The following is a 27,370-nucleotide window of genomic DNA, read 5'->3' as shown; positions in this document are numbered from 1 at the left end:
ATTCAAGTTAGATGTCTCGAATTTTCTAAACCTGTTGTCCGAATTTAAGTGATTTTTTTAGAATGTTATACCCTTATTCTTTAGCAATATCGCTATAATAATATTGTTGCTAGACAGGTAAATAGTCATTGTATACCGGGTGTAACAATCATACTGTGTTTATTCCTCAAAGTTAGGAACACCGTGTGGAATGTTTTAGCATAGATAAAATATTGAAATTAAAACTCAATTGTAGCTTTAGGCTTTCTTAACATTTTCTTTTCTGATTTATTTGTTTATGTCGGATAATAAAAAAGTTAGGCACGTTAATAACTAGCCATGTTCTTCATCAATGCAGGGTGTTTCTAAATAAGTGCGACAAACTTTAAGGGGTAATTATTCTGCATAAAAAAATAATGACAGTCTGTTTGATAATCGTATGTCCGCAAATGCTTCGTTTCCGAGATACGGGTTGTTGAAGTTTTTCTTACAAACTCACTGATTTATTTATTGCTCTAAAACCCGTAGAGGTATGCAAATGAAATTTGGTAGGTTTTAAGGACGGTTATTGTGCATTTTTGTGCATATACAATTAATAATTCTATATTCACCATTGGCGTGCATACGGGTATAAACATTTTAGATACATCCCGTATGCACGACAATGGTGAATATAAAATTCTTAATTGTATGTCAAAAAATGCGGCATAAATACCTCTTAACACTTAGAAACACCCTGTATTGATGAAGAACATGGTTAGTTGGTAATGTGCCTAACTTTTTTATCCAACATAAACAAATAAATCAAAAAAGAAAGTGTTAAGAAAGCCTAATGCTACGATTGAGTTTTAATTTCAATATTTTATCTATGCTAAAACATTCCACAGGGTGTTCCGAACTTTGAGGAAAAAAGACTGTTACACCTGGTATACAATGACAATTTACCTGTCTAGCAACAATATTATTATAGCGATATTGATAAAGAATAAGGCTGTAATATACTAAACAAATCACTCAAATCGGATAACAGGTTTAGAAAATTCGAGACATCTAACTTAAATAATTCATCGAGTGACCCGCTTCTTATGATCGCAAGTGTATGAAGAACGAAAATAAATTGCAAATTACATTGCTGTTTATTGGAATAATTATTAGAGCCATTTACTTTCGTACTTCTTATATTGCACACTGAAATATTCGTTGTCGCGATTATCCAAAACAGTCGTATGTTGGTGGAATGAACGTTAGAGGTTTCTAAACGGTGGTGCGTCCGACAACTGGAGTGCTCTTAACTTTGTCGGACAATATTACCAGTAAATGTCAGTATTGTTATCAAACAATCCTGTAAAAATAAGGTACCTATAAATTTTATAACCTCCCCCCCCCCCAACACAGCAAAGATTTTAGTTATAAATGATGATTTTTTTAAGGATTGTTTGGTAAAAATATGTCCTTACAATTTACTGGTATAGGGAAGTCAAACAATAAGGAATGCATGTAATTTCCCCCTTGTTTTCATATTCTAAATTTGAAAAAATATATAGGGAATAATCAGATTTTTTGACATGTCATTCCTATTACAGCAAGCATTTTATTGGCTAGAATTAGTGACGAGGTTATATGACGTTATTATTATATTTGGTGAGATATTACAGCGAGCATTTTATTGGCTAGAATTAGTGACGAGGTTATATGACGTTATTATTATATTTGGTGAGATTGTAAAAATGGTAACTGACGGCTGTCTTAATATTGGGTTAAATATAATGTCAAATTATTGTTTTCAAATTATATTTGATTTATTTAGTTTATATTTTAACGACAGTTTATTTTTTAACCAACTTCGCTTTCCCCTTCACTATCCTTGATTGGTCGATTAGGTTCGTAATAGTTTTGGTGTATGGTAGGTTTAGTTTAGTTAGTAGATTTAGCTAGAGTTAACAATGGCACAGCTCCCAAAGGCCATAAAAGAAGAAAAAAGAAATAAACAAGGATCTTACATAACCTTCTATATGACAACATGACTTTGACACTTATACAGGGTGAGTCATAACTATTGGGACATAGACTAAGGACAGGTTATTTGGACCAAAATATGGCTATTGGGCCAAATATGCCTTAATAAAATGTTGCTGAGAAAAAAGATACTGGGCGTTAAAGTTAATTTTTGTTTTTCGTTTTTTGCTAATAGTTTCCCTGTATATTTATAAATTGCTATCAAAATTTGCACAGAGGCATAATCTTAGACAAGAAATAGTACTTTATCTACAATTTTACGTTTTGTCATAGAGGGCGCCACGTGGATCATTCCTGATGATCAAATTGAGTCTAAACTTTTTCTGATGAAACTTTTTAGTAATTTTTATTAGAAAATATGACGTAAACATCATTTTTACGTAAAATTGGTACTCTTGTTTAAACATGATAATTTCAACCGTTTTCGATAAAAACGCAGTCGAACTGCTTAGCTTAGTCTTAAAAAAGGATTTCAAACATTATTTCATTTATGAAAAGTATGCTTTGGACTGTCAGATAATTGTTGTTGGTAAATGTCATTTGTTCAGAGTAAATTATTTTTGATGTGACAGTGTAGTGTAGTGTTGAATTTTTTAAAAGTAATCATTACTTTTTTGATTGAAATGCCTCGTCACAATCATTTTACTAATGAAGAAATGCGAGATATGATTTGCGTATACGCACAAGAAAATTTTTGGGGTCGCTCGGCAGCCAGAAGGTATGGAATGTTATACGCAAACAGAAGGGAACCAAATCACAAAACTTTTGCAAGATTATATCGTAGTTTAGGTGAAACTGGGTCATTTCACACTAAAAATCGGGGTGGTCGCCCGAAACAAATCACACCTAATCAAGAAGATGAACTTTTGGTTCGAGTAGATGAAAATCCTGAAATAAGTTCACGACATCTATCAGCAGCAACAGGAGTAAGTCAGTCGTCTATTGTTAGAATTCTAAAAAAAGAGAACCTCCATCCTTATCACTTCACTCCTGTTCAAAATTTACTTCCAACAGATCTTCCACGACGGTTACAGTCTTGCCAACGTATTCTGAATAAACATCGCAATGACAGACACTTTATTAAGAATATTATGTTCACCGACGAAGCAACTTTTACCAGACGAGGGGTTTTTAATTGGCGAAATAGTCATTATTGGGAAGAAGAAAACCCGCATGCTATTAAAGCTAGACATTTTCAGCATGAGTTTAAATTGAATATTTGGTGTGGCATTATAGGCGACCAACTACTAGGGCTTTATGTTCTTTCTCCGAATTTAAATGGAGATTCTTATTTATTCTTTTTGGAAAATACTCTTAGTGATATTTTAGATGATCTGTCACTAGATGTAAGAAGAAAAATGTGGTTTATGCAGGATGGAGCGCCACCTCATTTTTCATTAGCTGTTAGAAATCATCTTGATGACGTATTTCCTCAACGATGGATTGGCAGAGGCAGTGATTTTCAATGGCCACCAAGAAGTCCTGAGTATAACCCGCTAGATTTTTATTTTTGGGGACATATGAAGTCCTTAGTTTATGCCAATGAAATTAATACACGAGACGAACTTTGGAGATACATTAAAAATGCAGCTAATCTTATAAGGGGACAGAATAATATTTTTTTAACGTCCGAAAATCCTTTATTAAAAGAATTAGAAAAGGCATAGAAATCGGAGGAGACCATGTAGAACATTTAGTTTCAGTTTTTGTGAGTTCTTTTAAGTTAAAGTGTGCTTAGTTTTGATTTATCGTCAAAACGGAAACCTTACGTTAGTTGCAACTTTGTTTATTAGTTTGGTATTTGATATCCCCTTCTGAGTTCCTGAAATCTTCAATTGCGTTTTTATCGAAAACGGTTGAAATTATCATGTTTAAACAAGAGTACCAATTTTACGTAAAAATGATGTTTACGTCATATTTTCTAATAAAAATTACTAAAAAGTTTCATCAGAAAAAGTTTAGACTCAATTTGATCATCAGGAATGATCCACGTGGCGCCCTCTATGACAAAACGTAAAATTGTAAATAAAATACTATTTCTTGTCTAAGATTATGCCTCTGTGCCAATTTTGATAGAGATTTATAAATATACAGGGAAACTATTAGCAAAAAACGAAAAACAAAAACTAACTTTAACACCCTGTATCTTTTTTCTCAGCAACATTTTATTAATGCATATTTGGTCCAATAGGCATATTTTGGTCCAAATAACCTGTCCTTAGTCTATGTCCCAATAGTTATGACTCACCCTGTATTACAGATATTTATCTTTGTTTCACACTCTTAAAGACAAAGAGAAACAGTGTAGTCGGTATTTGCTATATGTTTTTTATTTGGCAACAGCGCTTTCCTGCTAAACTTAACGGTAGCGAAAAACTAATATGTATATGAGGAAAAATTTGTTGAATTTGTTTGCCGTCAAGTTTGTACCGGTGGGTTATGATGTCACTAAATCTATGACGTACATTCCTAATTATTTGACTTTTAGTTTAATATTGTCTGACAAAATTTTCCGTATTAGAAAAGTTGTCAGATTCAACATGAATAACTGAATAAACGAAGTCTCGTGAGGGAGGAAATCATGGTTTTTTTAAGTGTGGGCCCAAGGTCTAGTGTGGGAGAATGATGACTGTTAAGGATAAATACCATTTATTTTGATGATGGCTCGATAACTCAGTTTTTTAATTTTGACAATTTCGGTCGACAAATTTTCATTTTCATCTTCGGTTTCAAATTTTATTGCGCAACTCTTATAGTTGACATAACACTTGTCACATTGACTGCGTTCACCAGATGCAACACGTTCACAACAGGGCTTTTCATTCACAGTCATTTGTTTCGAGCTTCTGTCATATGTCATATAATCCGTGTATATTAACATTATACGCTATGAGCTCGTAGGTAGAGGGGATAATTAAAAATTCGTGAGCTCCAGTAGTGACAAGTCTGTAAGCTTTTACTAGATATTTGACATAAATGTCAAAGTGATTAATTTAAAACATTGAAATTAAAAACATTAATAGGAAATAATATTAGTTGGTCAAAGCTGTGGTGTATATTTTTACCTTAAATATACTTACGTTTTAAATACTGAATTTAAGTTTTTTTAATATTTCGTAATATGTAATTATAAATTAATCTAAGCGCCATCTACATGATAATTGTGGAAGTATCCGAAGTAAGAAATTAATATTTCATTAATAGAACGTTAAAATGATTAGCAAAATCTTTAAAAAATCGATTACACTTGAATTACTTGTTTGCGTTGTAAATATTAAGCGATAACAATTAAATAATAAATTTAAAAATTACCGGTGAAAGTTGCATTAGTAATCCGCTAGGAGCGACACCAGCGAAGCTCAGAGCGTATACTGCCCTACTAAGCGAAAAGGGGGTATCTGCAATTTTTATTTTTCGGATACTCATTTATATATTGTCTCATATATGAATGAGTTCAAAGATTCTATATATTTTTCTATTACCTACTGTATGGTCCAATTCATTATGAGGTATATAGTTTCACAGCTTCTACAGTAGGAAAAATGAAAGAATACCCATGAACGAACATATAAAACACGCTGTATTTTCCTGCCACCGTGTCACACAAAAAATTGGCCAGCGCAAGTACATGTAATAATTATTGTTACATTTACTTGCACTGGACAATTTTCTTTGTGACACGGTGACAGGAAAATACAGCGTGTTTTATATGTTCGTCCATGGGTATTCTTTCATTTTTCCGACTGTATGTGGGTTTGGAGCATGTATGAAGGTGTATTTAATGACTAAACAGTAGTACTTAATTTTTTTATAAAATGTAGATACCCCCTTTTCGCTTAGTAGGGCAGTATACACCAGTATACATAGATTATACAACAGATGACAGAAGCTCGAAACAAATGACAATCGATGAAAAGCCCTACTGTTTGCGCTTTGATTCTTAAACTTGTTGACAGCGAGCTGAATGGTTGGTTGTTTAGGTTAAAATTTGACATTTTGCTTGTTTGGTTTGAACGTAACCTAAAATAAATTTTCTTAATAAATAAGTGTTTGAAATTATTTATGTTATTGAAAGAAAAAAGAAAATGGATTTAATAGATAATATCGTAGCTGAATGTCTTCAGTAGCCATTATTTTATATATAAAACCATTATAAATAATAATATATTCTATAATATATACAATTGAAATTCCCGCCATATTTTTTCAATAGTCAACACGTTTGCAAAGTTTAGCATAAATATTTTATGCTTGCAAAAATGGCGATCGCTTTCCAAACACGTCTGCTGTCAAGCGCAAACGCAAACTGATTGCCAACGTTTGCATATGGTGAACGCGCCATGTGACAACTGCTAATTAAGTTATATATATATATATATATATATATATATATTTATATATATACATATATATATATATATATATATATATATATATATATATATATATATATATATATATATATATATATATATATATAAACTAGAAATGATCACAGCTGATTAATAATTATCAATTTACAAATTATTGGGTTAACAGCTGAAATGGAAGACTCAGTGTACTCTTTTCTACGATTCCAATATTTCGTTAACAGTCGTTAACATCATCAGGGACGCTGAAATAATATTAAAGGTATAATAGTGAAATAAATTAATTAAATAAAAACTTAAATGTCAATAAAGATTTTAGTTTAGATTCTAGTTCATAATATACTACCTATTTCTGTCATGACTGACAGTATATTGACATAATTGTCTCTAATACCTTTCTGTGCGACGAATTTAAAAGATTTTAATAATTAGTGGTTTTTAGCATAGTTATTTATATTATAGTTCCATTTTTTATCTTTTTTATTTGTTATATTTTTAATTTTTAATAACATTCACTGCAATTCTTTTTGTTAATGCCGCTTTTTTACACATTTATAACATCGTTGACTAAAATCTCAAACTGGTGAGTTATTTTTCAATACCCAGTTTCACTATTATACCTTTAATATTATTTCAGCGTCCCTGATTATGTTAACGACTGTTAACTAAATATTGGAATCGTAGAAAAGAGTACACTGAGTCTTCCATTTCAGCTGTTAACCCAATAATTTGTAAATTGATATATATATATATATATATATATATATATATATATATATATATATATATATATATATATATATATATATATTTATATATATGGACCGTTCACTTTTGTTAGAGTATATGTCGCTCAAATACTATGAGCTCTTTTAATCCATTTCACGCGGTGGATTAGTCCGCAGTGTCCTTTAGGTCATCGTTCATAGGTTGTGATGTTTTTTTGCCTTCTCTACTATCTTCTTCCACTCACTCCGGTCCTGAATCTTTTCTCTCCAGTTTGCAATTTCCATCTTTGATATATCGTCTAGCAGTTGATCTTCTCATCTTATTTTTGGTCTTCCTCTTGGTCTATTTGTTACTGGTCTCCAGTTCACTATCTTCCTGATCAGTTCTTCTACCCCTCTTTTTTGTGTGTGTCCAAACCATCTGAGTCTTTGTGCTTTAATGAATTTTACTATATCTTCTCCTTCAGTTATATTTATTATTTCATGGTTCATGAGCCTTCTATATTCCCCTGTTTCTGTCATCACTGGGCCATGTATTCTTCTCAAAATTTTTCTCTCAATTATTCTTAACTTTTCTTCGTCTTTTTTCGTAAGGCACATTACTTCTGCTCCATAGGCTATCACTGGTCTAATTGCTGCTGTATATATTTTTGATTTTGTTTTTTTGCTCAGGTTTTTGTCCTTGAGTAGTCGGTGGTATTTCCAATATACTCTATTACCTGCTTTAATTCTTTCGTTGATCTCTATACTCCTTCCGTTTTTGCCGTCCACCATCACCCCCAGGTATTTGAAGCAATCTACTCTCTGGAATGTATTTTCACCTATCTTTATTTCTGTTATTCTGTTTACATTGTCTCTTGTGCTTATAAGGTATTTACTTGCTTCTCTTACAAGGGTTAAAAGTGCCTCTTCTAGTCTTTTTTTATCTCGTGCTATCAGTCCTAGGTCATCCGCATATTATATGATCTGTGTTGAGCTTTGAATAATTGTCTTTTTCAGGCCTGTGTCCCTAATTACTCCTTCTAGAGCGATATTGAATAGTGTCGTTGACAGACTGTCTCCTTGTCTTACCCCAAGTTCTATTTTGATGTCGTTTGTATCTCTCTCATTTGTTTTAACTTTTGCTGTTGAGTCTTTCATTGTCATTCTAGTTAGTCTTATTAATTTTGCCGGTATCTCCATTTTTTTCATTTCTTTTAGTAATTGTTGTCTGTATATGCTGTCGAAGGCCTGTTGGAAATCGATGAATAGTATGTGTAATTCTACGTCATGTTCATAGCTTTTTTCAATTGTTTGTGTTAGGACGTGTATTGCATCTATTGTTGATCTTCCTTTTCTAAAGCCCTGTTGGTATGGTCCTATAATTTTTTCTGTGTATTGATTTAGTCGGTTTCTTATAATTGTGGTCAATATCTTATACGTTGTATTTAGTAGCATAATTGCTCTGTAGTTGCAGCACTTAGTTGGATCTCCTTTCTTAAAGATTGGTGTGATATGCCCATTTTTCCATTCTATGGGCATGCTTTCGTCCTTCCAAATTGTAACCATTAACTTGTGCATTCGCTTCGTGAGCTCCTCTCCTCCGTTGATGATCAGTTCGTTGTTGATTTCATCTGGCCCTGGCGTTTTGTTTACTTTTAGTTGTTTTAGTACCTCCATGAATTCCTGATAAGTAGGTGCACCTTCCTTTTCATCTCTGTTATCTCTTATATCCTCATCCTCTGAATCTGCCTTGTTGTTTTTGTATAGGTTCGTGAAATGTTTTTCCCAATCTTTTTTGTTTATTTTTGTGACAGTTTTTTTGGTGTTGTATTGTTGTTTTATGTATTCGAACAATTTCTTGTTGTCTTTATTATTCGATTCTAATTCTTGCATTTGTTCAATGATCCATGTGTTCTTCTTTCTTCTATAGAGTTTCAATGCTTCTTGTTTTTCTTTTCTATATTGGTCCAATTGTTCCTGTTCGGCACTCTGTAGCCATTTGTTTCTTGCGAGGTGCTTCAATTGACTTTTTTGGTGACATTCGTCATCAAACCATTCTTTCGATTCTTTGTTTTTTTGGAATCCTATTATTTGTTCTGCTGTCTCTATTATGCTGTTCTTAATGTTTTTCCATTCCTCTTCTATTTCTATGTTCTCGTACCTGCCCAGTTTCTGTTCCAGTTGTTCTGTATATTGTTGCTTTTTTTCTTGCGTTTTCAGTTTGGCTATATTCCATTTCCTCCTTTTTCTTTCCTTATGATTATTTGCTTTGATTATTTTCATCTTAAGTTTTGCTATCAACAATATGTGATCAGTGTCCGCATTTGCCCCTCTATATGACCTTACGTCTTGTACTATTTGTGTCCACTTTTTCGAAATTAGAATATGATCTATTTGGTTTCCATCCATTCTTCCTGGTATCATCCATGTTATTTTGTGTTCTTTTTTTATGTTTATGCCTAGTACTAACTATATATGTGTTTGTTGCTGCTGCTACGTTGCAGATTTTTCCTCCATTGTCGTTCGTAGTGTCATGAATGGTTTCTTTGCCCGCTACATTACTATTATAGTCCTCCTTTCCGATCTTTGCATTGAAGTCACCCAATATTATTAATATATCATTCCTCGGAATATTTTCACAGGTTTCTTCCAGGATGTCGTAGAATTCTGCTTTATCTTCTTGGCTTGCTTCTTCCGTGGGTGCATAGCAATTGACTATCGAGATGTTGGCTTGTTTATTTTCTATTCTTATGTAAGATATCCTTCCATTAACTGCTTTGAATTGTATCACTTTTTCCCTCATTTTTTTGTTCACCATAAATGCCGTACCATTGGTTCCCTGTTTGTTTTCTCCCGCATAGTATATGCTAAAGTTTTTCTTCTCAATTTTTCCTTCTTTCTTCCATCGTATTTCTTGTAGGGCTAGGATTTCTAGTTCGTATTTTTTCATTTCAAGGGCTATTTCTTGCATCTTACCTACTGCTAGCATGGTTCTAATATTCCAAGATCCCATTCTAATGGGTTTCGTTCTTTTCTTCTTATTGAGATTCTTTCTTTCTTTTGTGTGCGTTATTTTGTTTTCGTTAACCGTTTGCATTGCCGAGTCTGTTTCCAGTGGTACTATCTTTTGATTTTCATCAGCTAGTTTTTTGGGAATGTTTCTACTTTACCGTCTTTTCTCCATCTCCATTTTTCATTACCATCCACGGTTAATCCATTGTAGTCCCTTTTAACATTTCTCCCCATGTCTCTTAATTCCTTACACTTTGCTCCTATTTCTTTCTGAATATTTCTTTCTAAGACTGTCATATCTTGGCTTATGAAAATCTTCTCCCCTTTGATATGTCTCAATTTACTTTTCTTCTTCATTACCTTATTTTTTTCTTCTATACTTCCCATTTTCAATAGACAAGTTCTGTCTCCCAGTTTAACTGCTTTCTCTATTTTTGTGTTCTCTTCCAAGTGCTGTTTGATGAAGTTTGTCATTTTTTCTTTTAGTTCAGCTTCATCATTCGCATCTATTTTGAGACCCGTTATTACTAGGTTGTTTTGCTTCATTTCTTTTTCACACCGTTCTACCCTCATTTCCAAAATATTTAGCTTTTCTTTGTTTCCTCGAGTTCTGTCTTTACCTTATTGTTTTCTTTCTTTAATTCTAGTATTTCATCTCTAAAAACCTTGTTTTCTTCCCTCGTTTGTCTAATTTCATTCAAAACTTGTTTCAGTAAGCTATTTGTTGTTTCTTGTTCTGTGTCCATTGTTTTCTCCATGTCTTCCGTTTTTCCCTTTGCGGTTTGCAGCTTTTTTGTTGGGTTTGGGGGAGATACTGATTCTCTGTCTTTTCTCTTGCGATATTCGATCAGAGGCTCGTCCCTTTCCAGCTCCAGCTTTATTAATTTTTTTTACCTATGTAATATAATATGCCTAGTTTAAATTACGTGCTATTTCTTAAATATATACAGATTTTAGAACTACTAGTATACCAAACAACCGCGAAAAGGGTTAATTTCGGACTATCTCCGCGGAAAATTAACCCCTATCGGTTCTCAGTATGTTTTTATTTATTTTTTTTTGTATTATCTATTCTCTATTTTTTTTGTTTATATTTCTCATGTATTCTTACAAAAAAGTTCTAATAATGATTGAAATTTTACTAACCGTTCCTTTGGAGCGTTGAATCCCACCTTTATATCTCCGCCAACACTTACAAGGTAAAGGTAGAATGTTTTGACACAAAAGTACTAAGTTTTATCACTATTCACTAATTACTAATTGTGTGTAATATTTTTTGCCGAACAAAAACACTATTAAAAATACATAGATCTTTCTTAGGACGGTAACAGCAACCCTTGCACTTTCATAAACGTCCCATTTTCGTAAAATTGATAATATTAATAATCAAACTCACGTTTTTGAACGCATTCAAATAAAATAAATAAATGTTTTTCTCGGATAGCTTGTTAACAGGTTTGTTTATCACAACTTTTTCGTAGAACCGTCCGCTTCGGCTGCTAATTGACGAACTCCGCTAATTAAGTTATTATTTGTTATAATAGGCCATTTCAGGATTTTGACGTTTATGTCAACGCTGGGAGGCATTTAGTAAGTGTATTCGCAGAGACAGTAGGGACTATGATCCGTTTACAATTTCTTGAGAGCTCAGTACAAGTTTGGCCCTCATTAGGGAACTAAAATACAGAGAGGATAAGTAATATGATATAATAATAAAAGTCAACCTAAAACTCGCAGTTTAAGATGTTTTCGACTTACCCACCTTGTATCTAAAGGAATACAATAGAGTTGTAAAGCTGATAATCCGATTTTGGGTAAAAATTACCAACCAGTGTCGTAGAGTATATGATTAAGACATTTATTTGAACTAAATAAATAATATATTAATATTCTTAAACTGTATTTAATGTAAATTGTATTCTTGTTTTAATAAAATTTCTTTATTTTATTCAAAAATAAAAAGTTACTTGCAATTTGTAAAAGATACATTTATTTAATTATTACCATAGAGGTAGGTACATATTAGCATAGAGTGAGCCTACGCTCCGCGCTTCCTGACAAGATCTCATGGACTGGTTTAATGCCATCTCTTTCTAGCACATTGTATCGAGAAATTAAAATGACATTAGGTGTGAGTATAGGCACGGAAAGGGAGGACTACCGTCGCAGCTTTACTATCCGTAAAAGTGAAACAGCACTGAGCCAAATAAAAAAGATGGTGTCGTCACTTCACTCTGAATGACAATATGTCTATGATAATATAATATAAGTCTATGATTAATACCTATTTTTAAATTATACAAATTACGATTACAAAACTAGTCAAATTCAAAATAAACAAAATCATCTTCGGAATCCGAGTCGTCTTGCAGGTTAATAATTAGCGGGTGTGTCTCTACCGTCGTGTAAATTACGTTATCAAAATCCCACATTATTTTTGGTTCTTCTTCTATTACATGTCTTCTGCATCTCACTAGTTTTGTTCTGTAATATGTTGAAAAGACTCAACAATTCACGAACAGCTTATATTTTATATAACGTATTTTTTCTACCCACATAACTTTTCATTTGTTCTCAAATGAGTTCAATTGGATTTAATTCGCAGTGGTAGGCTGGAAGTCTAAGAACTATGATGTTTCGCCTTTTCGCCATTTTGTCAACTACGTATTTCTTGAACTAAGATTTGTGGTGCCGGGCAATTTTTAAAGTTCTGCTTTAACCATTCCATCTTCGTAAGGCAGAGACTTATACCGCAGCCAGTCAAGGTAATTCTGTTCCTTCCACGCAGTCGTTGGAAGTATTTCTAGTAGTCGTGAATGATAAGGTGCATTATCTAATACTATAATTGAATTTGGTGCTATATGTTCAATCATCTGCTCAAAATACTCTTCGAAAACATCAGTTGTCATTTCCTCGCGATAGTCTTTTGTGCTTTTGGATTGAAATTCAACAAACCATGCTTAACAAATCCTTTTTCACTGATATAATGTGAGAAACTATTAATCTGTTATCTTTACCAGAAGGCGGGGAAATACCAGTAGACCAACCTTCCATAAAGGCTTGCCTGGAGCTTGATATATTTTTATCTGACCACATTTTTGTTAGACTATGACCTGAGTTTACCCACATTTCTTCCTGATAGTAGATTGGCCTTCCTTTATCCCGGAATTTTCGTATGAATCTTAGATAATTTCTTGGCCAACATATTATCTCTTCCAGGTCGATCAAAAGTGATTTTTGGTCTGATTTCTCCCACCAGAAATTTAGTTCTTTTAAACTTGCCACAATTTGGTTCGTCCGATATGAGGCAAATCCGAGTCGTCTATAACATCTTGTTTAAGTTGTTAATTTTGTTTAAGCTATGTAAGTATTTCTTTTTTGAAAAAAAAAATCCGTGAATTTTCCTTCGAATACCCTTTTTGACAAATTCATCAATTTTAATAGGCTTTTTCTTCTCCTCTGTATTGTTCGTTTGTATTTGGGTTAGCTATATGCTTTTTTCTTTCTGATAGGAACCTGTAACTACATTGTTGACTCCCCTACTCCCGTCATGTTGGCACAACTCTCGATTATGTTCCGAGCAGTGTTTCTGGGATTCTGAGAAACTAGAGCATGGTAAACGTTCTGTCTTCTCTCTTGGTGAATATACAGACTTACTGACTGTACGCAACAGTACCGGTGTAAAAATTGATGATTTTGATGATGATGTGCGTATATAGGAATATGGAAAAAATCTACTCCCGCACTACACAAAATTCGAAAAAAAAATATTCGAGACGCTAATTACTGCCGTATTTTATTCAAAATAGAATATCAAAAAAAAGTTTTGGAAAGGAAGATAAATGTAAATCTTTATTAATTTTAATGAATAAACACTTCCGGAACCTCCGCCTAAGATTTTACTACTTTTACGACCGTTTTATGACTTTGAGGCAAATTTTGTGCTCTCAAGAATATATGAACGGACCATAGTCGACGACAAGTGGTGCATTCCATGACTAAAAATCCGCGACAGGGTCCGCGAACGAACATAGTTTATTTGTTTATATTTTTTGACATTGTGTTTCTTAAATTTTTTACCCCTTTATTTTGCGAACATTTTGTTTTTGATTTTGTGTAGTTTTTACAGTTTTTAGTTGTAGAAGTACTTGAACGACTTTATTTAGTTTTAAGCAGTGAATAAATGAGTAAATATTTTCGAAAGTTGTGGGTAGACAATACAGATGTTGCCTGTAGGTACAGTAGTTAGTTATTTAGCATTTTATAATACATTTTATAGATTTATTATATTTAACCATTATTTATGTCTCTCAGATCATAACTTATTTAGTTCAGTTGGTCTTATGCTTAAAATGTAGCACTGAGGGTAGCCGATAAAAATTAACTTTATCACGATTACTTCGCATTCCACACTTCAAAACACAATAGAAATGACGCATATTATCAAATACTATTGACTGTAATACATACAACTCTTGACATTTCCCATTGCATTTGAGGAAGCAAACAATATAGCGCCATCTAGTGGTGTGCGGTAATAACCAGAGCAATCTAAACTTACATTTATAAAATTGCTTTATTATTGTTTTTGTATAAGTGTTTGAACTATTTTTATTTTAATTTAATTTAGCAAAATTAGCTCGTTATTCAAAAATTTATAAAATTAAATTTGAATGTTTACGTCAAATTTTACATTTTCAAAACGTAGTTTCACTTCAAGCGGACAGTGGCGCTAGCGCGCTAGTTGCAACGTGCTTCCAGATTTCTGTGGGAGTTGGATGTATTACAGTCAATAGTATTTGATATTATCCAGTAAAAATGTTAAATTAATCCTTGTACAAAAGAAAATTACAAATAAATGCAACTAAAATTATCTAAAACTGTGTAAAACACATTAAGAACTGTTAGAATAACATCTATGTTTGCCTCCCGCTCTCAGATTGATTTTAAAATTGACAGCATGTTGGAATGGCCTATGGTTACGTAATCTCCTTTTTTATCCACGGGACTGGTCTAGACTAACTAGATATCAATACATTCTCTTACATGTAGTTTAGGATTAAGAGCTACAAATTATCTCTAATTTATCTAATACCTCTACTGACATATTTTATTAATAATTACAGGTGACGTATCAGTTGAAAATCCTTACTACTGCTCTGTTTTCCGTATTTATCCTGAAGAGGGAACTTCTACGTACTCAATGGATCTCACTTTTCGCCCTCATCAGTGGAATTGTGCTTGTGCAATTAGCCCACACCGATGATAAATCTACGTCCGTGCATGGAATGGAGCAAAATCAGTTCATCGGTTTCATGGCTGCGTTGGCTGCTTGCTGCTTGTCGGGCTTTGCTGGGGTTTATTTCGAAAAAATGCTCAAAGGTAGGTACATATCTCTAATAAGAAAATGTCAAATAAATTTAGATTTTTGTAAGGAGAATTGACGTAAATGACGAAAAATTAGACGCGTTATAGTCTAGTAAAATAAAATTACACTACATGTAAATCAAAACGTAAATTCGTACAGGTTAAAACAAGTTTTATATCAAAGTTTAGGTGGGTACAAAAGATATTTTCAAGAAAGTATCCAAATCATACAAGGGGATCATTGTTTAAATAATTAAAAAGGGGTCATTTTTGCCAAAAAGTTACTTTTTTAACTGCTGAGTTCCTTCAATTACTAATGAAGGTGTATAGGATTGTTTTCTGCAAAGTTGAAGGGTAAATTTTTCACATAAGACTTACAAAATTAAATTTGACCCCCTATTTATTTAAATAATTATACATAAAACTTTAAAAACAAATTTGCAAAAAAATATTTTTAGCGTTTTAAATAAGCACTATAAAATATCTTATTTTACAGGAGAAGTTGCGCTATGTTATCAGTATTAACAAAATAAAATTGGTCTAAAAATATTTAATATGTTTCGAGATATTGAATTTGTTTATTAAATGTTACTCTATTTTCAATTGCAAAAACGCGGTTGTTGCCAAAGAAGTATTCACCTGTGTTAAATCTTATTATTTTTATTTTTTTGTATGTTTTCGATAAATGTATTGATAAATTCAAATTTCAATTAAACTTCCCCCTAAAATGGCATTTGAAAATTATTCAAATTTGTTTATAATTTGTTTTTTTAATAACGTCGCGGGGATTAAACATTTTGAAATACCGTTTCGATAATTGAATTCCTGGGAATTTTTCAGTAATTAACAAATTTTTTTGTCTTTTTTCCTCTTCTTTTTTTTCTTGAAGTTATGTTACTACGGACCCTTTTAGCGTTAAGTTTCATTAAGAATGTCGAATCTCTAAGTTGTAGATTCTAGACCTAAAAATATTAAGATTGGTCTAAAATCACTTCAATAAAATGTGGCTACTTACTGAGTTACAGGGTGTTTAATTTAAAAATTTAAAAATTATTTTTACCAAGTACTTTCAAACTATTTGACGTATCCTTATCATACTTGGCAGAAAGTGTGGGTACTATACAGTCTACTAAATTGTGATAAATAAAAGTTTCTAGCTACTACCACAGGCGTACGACAGGGGATAGTTAATGGTTGACCCTTCCCAAATTCTACGTCACTGAGGGAATTACTATTTTAGCGAAATTTTTCGATTCTCTAATACTTTCTATGTAAATAATATACTCTTTACTGGTAACGATTAAGTCATTAGTTTTCGAGATATTGGACGTTAAAAATGTAACGGCATAGTTATTTTGATTCATTCATTCATTCATTTTAAATTTCCAATATCTCTCAAACTGATGACTTTATCGATACCAATAAAGTTATTTACATACAAAGTATAGGAGAATCGAAAAATTTCGCTAAAATAGTAATTCACTCAGTGGCGTAGAATTTGGGAAGGGTCAATCATTCACTATCCCCTGTCGTACGACTCTGGCACTAGCTAGAAACGTTTATTAATCACAATTTAGTAGGGTGTATAATAGCTACACTTCCTGCCAAGTATGATAAGGATACGTCAAATAGTTTTAAAATACTTGGTAAAAATAATTTTTAAATTTTTAAATAAAACACCCTGTAACTCAGTAAGTAGCCACATTTTATTTAAGAGATTTTATTTAAATCTTAATATTTTTAGGTGTAGAATCTACAGCTCAGAGATTCGACATTCTTAATAAAATTTAACCCTAAAAGGGCCCGTAGTAATATAACACCAAGAAAAAAAAAGAAAAAACGAAAAAAAAATTTTGTTAATTAGTAAAAAATTCCCAGGAACCCAATTATTGAAACGGCATTTCAAGATACTTAATCCCCGCGACGTTATTAAAAAAACAAATTTTAATAATTTTCAAATGCCATTTTAGGGGGGAGTTTAATTGAAATTTGAATTTATCAATATATTTATCGAAAATATACATAAAAATAAAAATAATGAGATCTTAAGCAGGTGAATATTTCTTTGGCAACAACCGCGTTTTTTGCAATTGAAAATATAGTAACATTTAATAAATAAATTCGATATCTCAAAAAATATTAAATATTTTTTGACCAAAATTTTTTTGCTTAATACTGGTAACATAACGCAACTTAGTCTGTTAAAAAAGATATTTTATAGTGCTTATTTAAAACGCTAAAAATATTTTTTGGCAAATTTGTTTTTAAAGTTTTATATACAACTATTTAAATAAATAGGGGGTCAAATTTAATTTAGTAAGTCTTATGTGAAAGATTTTCTCTTCAACTTTGCAGAAGAATATCCCATAGACCTTCATCGATAAGTGGATTACCTCAGCAGTTAAAAAAGTTTTTTTTTTTGCAAAAATGACCCCTTTTTAATTATTTAAACAATGATCCCCTTGTATGATTTGGATACTTTCTTGAAAATATCTTTTGTACCCACCTAAACTTTGATATAAAATTTGTTTTAACCTGTACGAATTTACGTTTTGACTTTTTTTATTTTATTAGGCTATTAGCGTTTCGTAGGCAGTTTACACTCTTTCATGCTGTTATACAAAATACAAGCCTTAGGTGGCTGTGAAAATACTAATTAAAAAAAACGAAGGGTGCCTATACTAGTTTTGCAAGCGGCTACCTTTTACCCTAGCACCGGGACTGCAAAAAAACTCAAAAAATTATACATTTACTCACGGTTTTTGCTGTAAATTTTAAAGAACTGCTGAGATTGACATGAAATTTGTCATACGCATAGCTAACATGCCAAAGAATAAAAGTGAATTCGATAAACTGACTGATTCTAAGCAACTTTTATTCTATATAGTTTTATCACAAAGTCAATACTTTTCGTGTTATTTGCGTATGAATATGTTCATTTTTCAACAAAAAACACGTTTCTAGACGATTTTTCGCAAATAATTCAGTAAGTATTTTATCGAAAAAAAACCTTAGCAAAAATATAGCCTGTAAAGAACCTAGACCTAATAGAAGCAGAATTATAGCTAATGAAAAATATATATATATATATATATATATATATATATATATATATATATATATATATATATATATATATATATATATATATATATATATATATATATATATATATATATATATATTCGCCAAATTCCAAATAGTAGCTAATTAGGGGGTGATTTTCCCGATTTTTTTACCAAAAAAGGGACCAACTTTATTTTGAGCGTAACTTGTTTACTTTTAATGCTAGAATTTTTTTTATGAAACAAAATAAAGCTTTTTTAAAAAAATTGTAATGAGTTTTTCCCAAAACGTGCTTTATTTTGTGGTTATTTCACGTTACAATATTCGATTTGGAATTAGGTGAATATGAACCTATTTTTCATTATCTATAACTATGCTTCTACTTGGTCTAGAGGCCTGATATGTACAACGTTTTTTTCACTTTTTTACAGGCTATATTTTTGCTAAGAATGTTTTTTTCGACAGAATACTTACTTTTTGAGTTATTTGCTAAAAACCGTCTAAAACGTGGTTATTTTGTTAAAAAATGAACATATTCACCCGCAAATAACTCAAGAACTATTGACTTGGTGAAAAAATTCTATAGAACAAAAGTTGCTTAAAAGTAGTCAGTTTATGAATTTCCGAACTTATTTTTGACGTATATTTTGCACCCCCGAAAAGGGGGGAAACACCCGCAGAGCAAAAGCACACATCGGCACAATATCACTTTTTTTTTCTTTGACTTGTTAGCTATGTGTATGCCAAATTTCATGTCAATCCAAACGGTTCTTTAAAATTTAGAGGTGCAATATTTTATCGTTAGCGAACGTACTAGTTGGAATTTTTCATTTTTACTAATAATAATTCTGTTTCAGGTAGTGACGTCACCGTCTGGATAAGAAACGTCCAACTCTCCTTCTGCTCAATACCGTTCGGCTTGATCTCGTGCTTCTTGTATGACGGCGCCAAAATCAGGGAACAAGGATTCTTCTTTGGCTACGATCAATTCATACTATTCCTAGTTCTACAGCAAGCTTCAGGCGGACTTATCGTAGCTGTCGTCGTTAAGTACGCCGACAACATCCTGAAAGGTTTTGCAACATCCTTGGCTATAGTTATATCCTGCATAGCTAGTATATACATATTTGATTTCCAACTATCCTTCCAGTTTGCTGCGGGCGCCGGATGCGTTATATTCTCGATCTTTTTGTACGGTTACACTCCGAAGAAACCAGATCTATCGCCAACTTATAAAGTCTAGTATTTTTTAAATTCGTTGATTACGGATATGTTTAAATGATCTCCCTACACGTTTCACTTGCAGTGTCTATTTATTTTTTAACCTTTTTTGACAATGCTTAAATCTATTTATGATATTGGTAATTATTACTAATGGGGCCAATTCATAAAAATCTGATGTAACTTACTACCATAACACTGACACGTTGTTCTATGAGTTCAAAGATTAAGTTGTACATACATCAGAAATAAGTAAGCATTGCTAACAAAAGGATAATACACTTCTCCAAGAAATTAACGCACCACTTAAAAATTGGTCATTTTTAATGTCTCGAATTTCCTAAACCTGTTGTCCGATTTCAGTGATTTTTTTAACATGTTATAGGCTTATTCTTTAACAATATCGCTGTAATAATATTCTTGCTAGACAGGTAAATTGTCATTGTATACCGGGTGTACCAATCAAACTGTGATTTTTTCTAAAAGTTCGTGTCGCCCTGTGGAATATTCTAGCATTTCTAAAATACTGAAATTAAAATCCAACTATAGCCTCATGTTTTCTTAACATTCGGTTTTTATTTATTTATTCGATTATGTTGGATGCTTATATGGATAATAAAAAGTTAGGTACTTTAACAACTAGCCTTGTTTTTCATCAATACAGAATGTTTTTAAAGAAGTATGGCAAAGTTTAAGGGGTAAAAAACAAGGCTAGTTGTTAAAGTACCCAACTTTTTTAGGGTCCAACATAAGCGAATAAATCAAAAAACAGAAAATTGAAAAAACATGAGGCTGTAGTTGGATTTTAATTTTCAGTATTTTACAAATTCTAGAATATTCCACAGGGTCACGCGAACTTTGAGAAAAAATCACAGTTTGATTGGTACACCCGGTATACAATGACAATTTGCCTGTCTAGCAACAATATTATAGCGATATTGTTAAAGAATAATGCTATAAGATATTAAAAAAATCACTTAATCAGACAATAGGTTTAGGAAATTCGAGACATCGCTAATGTGCGTTAATTTCTTTGAGAAGTGTATTTAAACATATCGATCTTTATTTAATAAATTTTTTTAATAGTCTCAGATATGCAGTGTCTTTGTGACATTCTTTATCAAGAATGACATTTTTTGCTAAAACGCAAAATAAAAAAGTTTCTCCTCAATCCTCCATCCATATGGAAAACTTTTTTATTATCAATTTTAAGAAATAAGTTATTCTTCATTCAAAGGTTTTGCGTGACTTAAAATGTAAAATGGTATCAGATATATTTTTTAGAAGTATATGCTAGGTACGCCAAACAGTTTGTATTGTGCTGAAGAGTAAAATTCATTTTGGAAAATATGGAAAATTATTATGACAAATTGTAGATCAGAACTAGAAATTACATTTAAATTTTCGGTCAAACCAGATCAAATTATTAGAGCTATCTAGTAAAATTTAACTTTTGTTTAATAGTGATATTCCTTCTCCTGATACCTTGAGCCCTTATCAGGACGTGATGACTAAGTATTGTTAGCTTGATGTTTCCATTAGGTGTGATCCTGCGCTAGCTTCATGTGAGGATTCTCCCACCAGAGTCTTTATTTGGTCTGCCCATCATGTTGGAGATCTTCTTCTTGGCCTTTGACCTTTTACCTTCCCTTCTACTATCAATGGTTCCATATTCCTCATTCTTCTGGCTTTGTGGCCGAAATAATTTAACTATGTTCGGTTGACTTTTTGAATAGTTTACCTTTTATATGAAGCTCTTTTAAAATCAACAGGTTGGTTCTGTGTTCTGTTCAGAGAGTCCATGTTTAAGCTGCGTAGGTATCAATGGGAAAAATAAGGGAATTGACTAACCTAGCTTAGTATTCCTTGTTATTGTTCGGTCTTCAAATAATTTAATTAATTTAGTTCTTGCAGTTTGGGCAATTGCTACTTTCCACTTGATTTCTGAGGAGTTATCGGCATTGTTGGTTGTCAGGGAGCCCCAGAATACAAATCTGTCTTACTACTTCGAAATCGCCACTTAGTGCATGTATGGTAAATTATTATTTGCCCTGTCTACGAATACAATATGTCAGAATTTATGGTGTATAATAATGGTGATACTATTCTGCCCTGCCTAGTTCTTCTTTGTTGTGAAAGTATAGCGACACGCTTCATTTATTATTTTTTTAATTGCTAATTTTAAATATTAACTTTCTTTTCTAAACGAAAATAATATGGGTCATTTAAAATTCACATGTGTTTCGCTCCTAAAATACAAAACCAGATTGCATAAAATTAATGTTTTTTTCTGGGAAACAAATTCCCCATTAAATAGTTACCTTATCAGACCTTATGTCAATAAATCACTTTTTAAATGCATTCGAAGACGCTTCTTAAAACTACGGAAAGGTTCTCAGCTTTTAAAACGCCAGATTTAGTAATTTATCGCCTTTTCTAGCCATATTGTAGAACCGCATACATGATGACATAATAGTTTTGTGGTCTCGACCAGTATCGTCGCAGCGGGCACGCCGTTCAGTCACACTGAAATTTCATAAAGTGTTATAACATGATAAAATGGAAAGAAACTCATGCATATATTACATGCATAGCTGAATTAGAAGTATTCGAATTGTGGTGTTATCGACGAATCCTAAATATATCGTGGGTTTCGCACACTTCCTATGAAGATGTTCTTCAAATGATGAATTCAGAACGTCTGCTCATAAAAATCATAAAGAGAAGAGAAACAGAATACTTCGGCCATATAATTAGAGGACCTAAACATACCATCTACTTCGACTTATAATACAAGGCAAAATGGAGGGAAAGAGATGGATTGGTCGAAATAAACTGTCATGGTTGCGTAATATTAGACAATGGTGTGGTTCCACAGTAGAAGAATAATTATTTCGCACAGCATCCGATAGAGAAAGGTTTCAAGAACTCGTAAATATGGTGACGGCCAACGTCCGAATACGGACACGGTACCTAAAGAAGAAGAAGAAGATAGCTCAATTATATATCCCTTTTGTAAAAAATTGAATTTTACTAGGTGGCCCTAATATTTGATCACCCTACTACTAACTAATTAAATTTTAAAGTTTTGACGCCAGTAAGATTTGAACCTGGGTCTCATGCATGCCAAGAATTAATGCTGTCCATTGCACTACCGAAGCTATAAAATGGTAATCGGTAGTGTACCGGAGAGATCCAACACAAGTTTTCCGTATTCAAAATCCAAACTTAGATGTTTGTAATTATTAAAGGAATATTAAAATTTGAGATCTCTTTGTAGCGATTACTTAGATGTCTGTGCCTCACAGGAACACAGCAAAATTATTTTTTACATATCGTTGCTGTGAAGTCAAACCGGCATAAATGAAAAAGAGACATTTTTCACCAGAGCGTTCCAAAGATTTTGCAATTAATTTTTTATCGCTTACTACCGTTTAATTCACACTAGGGGTACGATTTGATTAGATAAAATTATGGAAAGTCTTTCTTGTTGAAGTGTTGGTAGCAAATAACCAGGTTGTTGACTAAGTCCAGGGTAATTTATGCAGATATGCCACTATAACTTGTTTAAATGTGATTACTGTTTGCACTTAAGTCGCAGTGACAACTGATTATCTGCCAATAATTCAGATGTAGGATGTGAGATAATTCAGTTTCACTTACATGACGCGTAACTTTTCATCTTAAAGTTTATGAAGCGACTAAGAGGTCTATCTTCTGTTAAGCAAAGTAGTGATTAAAACATTATGCAAACCAGTCTAAGGTCATAGGACGGATTTTCTTTTGACCTAATTTTATGACGATTTGATTTCACAGCGACGATATAGTTTATATATTTTTTTATATGTAAAAGTATATATTATATTTGTGCAACATTATTCAAATATGTGACTGTGTAAGGATTTTAGTTAACATATTTATTGTAAATTAAATTTTAAGTATATAAAATAGTTTCGTTTTTAGAATATTTGTGTACTAAATTGACTGTGATATGATCTACTTTCAAAATCCTACTTAGTAGTAGTTATCAGGTGATAACGTCATTGTATTGTAAATTCTTGACTTGTTAGAAAGTAAGGTCCTATATATTTGAGGATATACTAAGGGTTTAACATACAACAGTCATCAAATTATAATCATTTTTGGTTTTGATGTTTGAAGGAATAAACAGTTTGTATGAATTCTAGTGAAAAATGCTCACTTACTACATATACTATTCAGCAGATTTTATTCAATGCAGGAGAAATATATTTTTATGTTAAGTAATGTTCCTTTTAGAATATTAGTTTGTTTTATGATATAGAACGGAACAAATTATATCAAGTTTTAATATTTTTATATTTATTTTGGAAATTTTAAATTTTTTAATCTATGAATATGAGTATAATCGCATATACAATGTAGTAGCAAAGCAGTTCCCAAAATAATTCAAATATTATTTAATGTTCAAGATTTTGACATCGTATTAAATTATCTTTGTCTTAAATTATCATCTAATTTCCTCAGAGCCTCCTTGACAACAAACAGACCTAGAAATAGTACTATCGGAGGATGGAGGGAGACAGATTTAAATCAAAACGAAACTGTAGATTTTCTTATTTTACTAATGCCATACTCTGTATTAGAGTACACAGACTCGTTTCATACAGGTTCTCTGAACCGCAAATTGGAATATTTTCCTAGCGGTGCCTTTTGGTATTGTCATACCTGGGTTAAACAGAGAACTTGAATCGAGTCGAAATTCATTTTTCGTATTAAATTATGTTTAACATGAGTTTTTAATATATTTGTTGCAAATAATGAAATTTTTTATCGTTCATTATGCCAGATATTAACAGAACAATGCCTGTCCAGGTCTTGCAATTAAGTTGGTCACCCTCTTTATGCAGCGGGCATATCATTCTCTTTAGCCATCCTTCTGGTATCAATTTGTTCTGCCATATAAGTATTATTATTATATGAATTGCTGCCAAAAGTTGGTCAGCCTGTTATACATTTCAGAACATATTTCGTCGATTCCTGGGGCTTTATAATTTTTTAAGTTTCTGGATGGCATTTGACACTTATTCTCTTGTTGGTGCTTCAATTTGTAGTTGCTGATGTAGGTTTAGTTGATTTTCTATAAATGTTCGCCTTCTTTAACATAGTTTTTATTTAGATAATCCGTTAAATGTTGCGTTCATCTATTAAGAACTAAGTTTGTGTCATGTAGAATTTCAATGTTAATATCTCTATAACTTTGTGGGCTTGGCTTAAATTCTTAAAGGCTACTATTTAGGGATTTCTTGTTTCATTTTTATCAAGTAAATTGAAGAAGCAAAAGCCCCAGGATTAGTGAAGCCAGAACTACAACAGATATAGAAAAACAGACCATGCATTTGAATTAGCAGGAAGTTTCTTGCTACTTCTGGTTCCGAAAAACTAGGAACGTACGTTTACTCGTAAAATATGATAGCTATTCTTAAATACTATTAGCGGTTTTTTTGAGACTGATCATTGAATTCTCCAATATAATTTTTATATACTACTTTGTTTAGTATAAAAAGTTAGTTTTTTCAGCTATTAAACAGAAAAATATTGCTTAGCCATATTTACTTTCGGCGATAGAAAATTTCCATTTTTGAGTGAAAATTTTTGACGAAAATAAGTTACTTATTTCGATCCATAAACTTTTAAAAAGGAGAGAATGATGATTTTTTTGGCAATTGCTTATTACAGTGTCTATGAGTCTCTTTCGACAATTCCACTTTTGTTTATGGATAATATAAGAGGTACCTAATTCTTAATTTATCTATTCAAAGCGAAATTCAAATTATAGTGGATCAATATGTAAAGAGGTCGTTGCGTTGTTGCTCCAGGTAACTAGATCATTCGAAGAAAAGAGTTCGCTTTTTTAAGACATTTTTATTTGGAATCAAAACATACAAAAGATAAGATAATTAACCTTAATTACTCGTTAATTTCGTTAATAAAATATATTTATAATCTACGCATCGAGCTTTCTGTTCGGGCCGATGTGACGATATTTTGTACATGAATGAATGATTTTGACTATCGCGTGAAATAGGAATTGCTTTTATTAATACGGCATGAATGCATAAGGAAAGGGAAGAAAGAGAATCTCGCTCAGCTCGCCAGATGAAAAGACATATTAGGGATATACGATCACCTCTCGTATAAGGATAGGTAATAGGAAAATGGTCGGGAACTACTACCTACATAAACTCACCTCTTGTACCTCGCTGTTGTTTATTATTCTTCGATCAACGCTCCAAGAATAATAATCAACTAGGCTTTTCGATCCGACTTTTATATTGTACAAGACGGTACAAAAACACGTTTTACTTAATTCATTGGCGTACTCTAGACTTCTAGACGATAAAATTATATTATCGTCACAAATAGGACTTTTCAACGATTCTCATTTGTTTCGGGCTTCTGTCATATGTCCTATAATCCGTGTATAATATTAATATACGACATATGAGAGAAGCTCGAAACAAATGAGAATCATTGAAAAATCCTATTGTGTCGATGGTCAGAGTGATGTTCCAATTTGCAATATTTATATTTTTCTTACACAATAACATGTTTTCACCCGTGTTGAGCTGGCCCCCCCCCACTTGCAAAAATTAAAAAACAAATAGCCCTGATTTATGAGCTATTTATGAGCTCTCATATTCCGCAAACTAAAAATTTTGAGCTCGTTCCACTGAGCAGGAATTTAATACCCTAGTGGGGGGGGGGGGCTGAGTCAGCCCCCCCCACTACTTAAAAATAGGAATATTGAATCGGTTTTTGCGGCAGAATTACGAGCTATTTATGAGCTCTTGAAATTATATAGTTTCGATTTTTGAGCTCATCCCCTTCACCCCCAAACAACCCTTTAATTGATTTAACTTAAGAGAAAGATGCTGAGAAAACTTAAAATATATCGTATTGCGGATATAATTCCTATAGCTTATATACTCTAAGAATAAACTATTAAATCGAGGGCATTTCGATTATTGAGCTACAACCCCTTCGCAAGAAAACCACCCTATCTTCCCGGCTTAAGAGAAAGTTGTACTTAAAATGCGTTAAACTAATTATTTGGCGACTACATATCATTTAATAATTTATAAGCTTCCAAATTACGCGCATTTAGATCAGTAAATTGCAATTTACTTTGTATAGTGCAGTCACTGAAGGTAAAAATCAACGATTACCTTCAATTTTGGTGAACCTTCATCCATTTTCACGAAAATTGGTCAGTGGTTAGAGGATACGTCAAGAAACAAAGGTGACATGGTACCACCTTGCGCCTTTACCCTGAGGGTGGATACCGCCCCTTCTCGGGGGTGAAAATTATTTTATAAAAAATAACTGCACAAATCAATAAAAGAACAAATTAAATGCAAAATTTATTATATAAAGTTAATAAAATAAGTCAATACTTTTTAAGTTATTAAAGATCAAAGATTTTAATTACATATTTGTGAAAAAAATGCATGTTTTGAAGAGGTTTTTTGTAAATCACTGAAAAACTGTAAGTTTTTACAAAAAAGTTAATAGTAGTTTAATTCGTATAGCTTATATTCTAAGAATAAACTCTAAAATCACGCGCCTTTCGATTATTGAACTACAACC

At 32.1% G+C, this 27,370-nt stretch overlaps 1 protein-coding gene across 2 annotated transcripts in view; it reads left to right on the top strand.

Moving 5' to 3' along the window:
• Positions 1-25,277, top strand: part of LOC126880168 (UDP-N-acetylglucosamine transporter-like) — a 54,897-nt gene extending 29,620 nt beyond the window's left edge. For both annotated transcript variants that reach the window (XM_050643926.1, XM_050643925.1), the window contains 2 exons: positions 15,214-15,473; positions 19,382-25,277. In XM_050643926.1, coding sequence (XP_050499883.1) covers positions 15,214-15,473; positions 19,382-19,763 — 642 coding nt within the window. In that variant the 3' untranslated portion in view covers positions 19,764-25,277. The remainder of the gene's footprint in view (positions 1-15,213; positions 15,474-19,381) is intronic.
• The last annotated feature ends 2,093 nt before the right edge of the window (positions 25,278-27,370 follow it).

The sequence above is a fragment of the Diabrotica virgifera genome, chromosome 2, assembly GCF_917563875.1.
Source record: "Diabrotica virgifera virgifera chromosome 2, PGI_DIABVI_V3a".
NCBI classification, from domain to species: domain Eukaryota; kingdom Metazoa; phylum Arthropoda; class Insecta; order Coleoptera; family Chrysomelidae; genus Diabrotica; species Diabrotica virgifera.
This window is presented reverse-complemented; position numbering and strand designations above follow the sequence as displayed.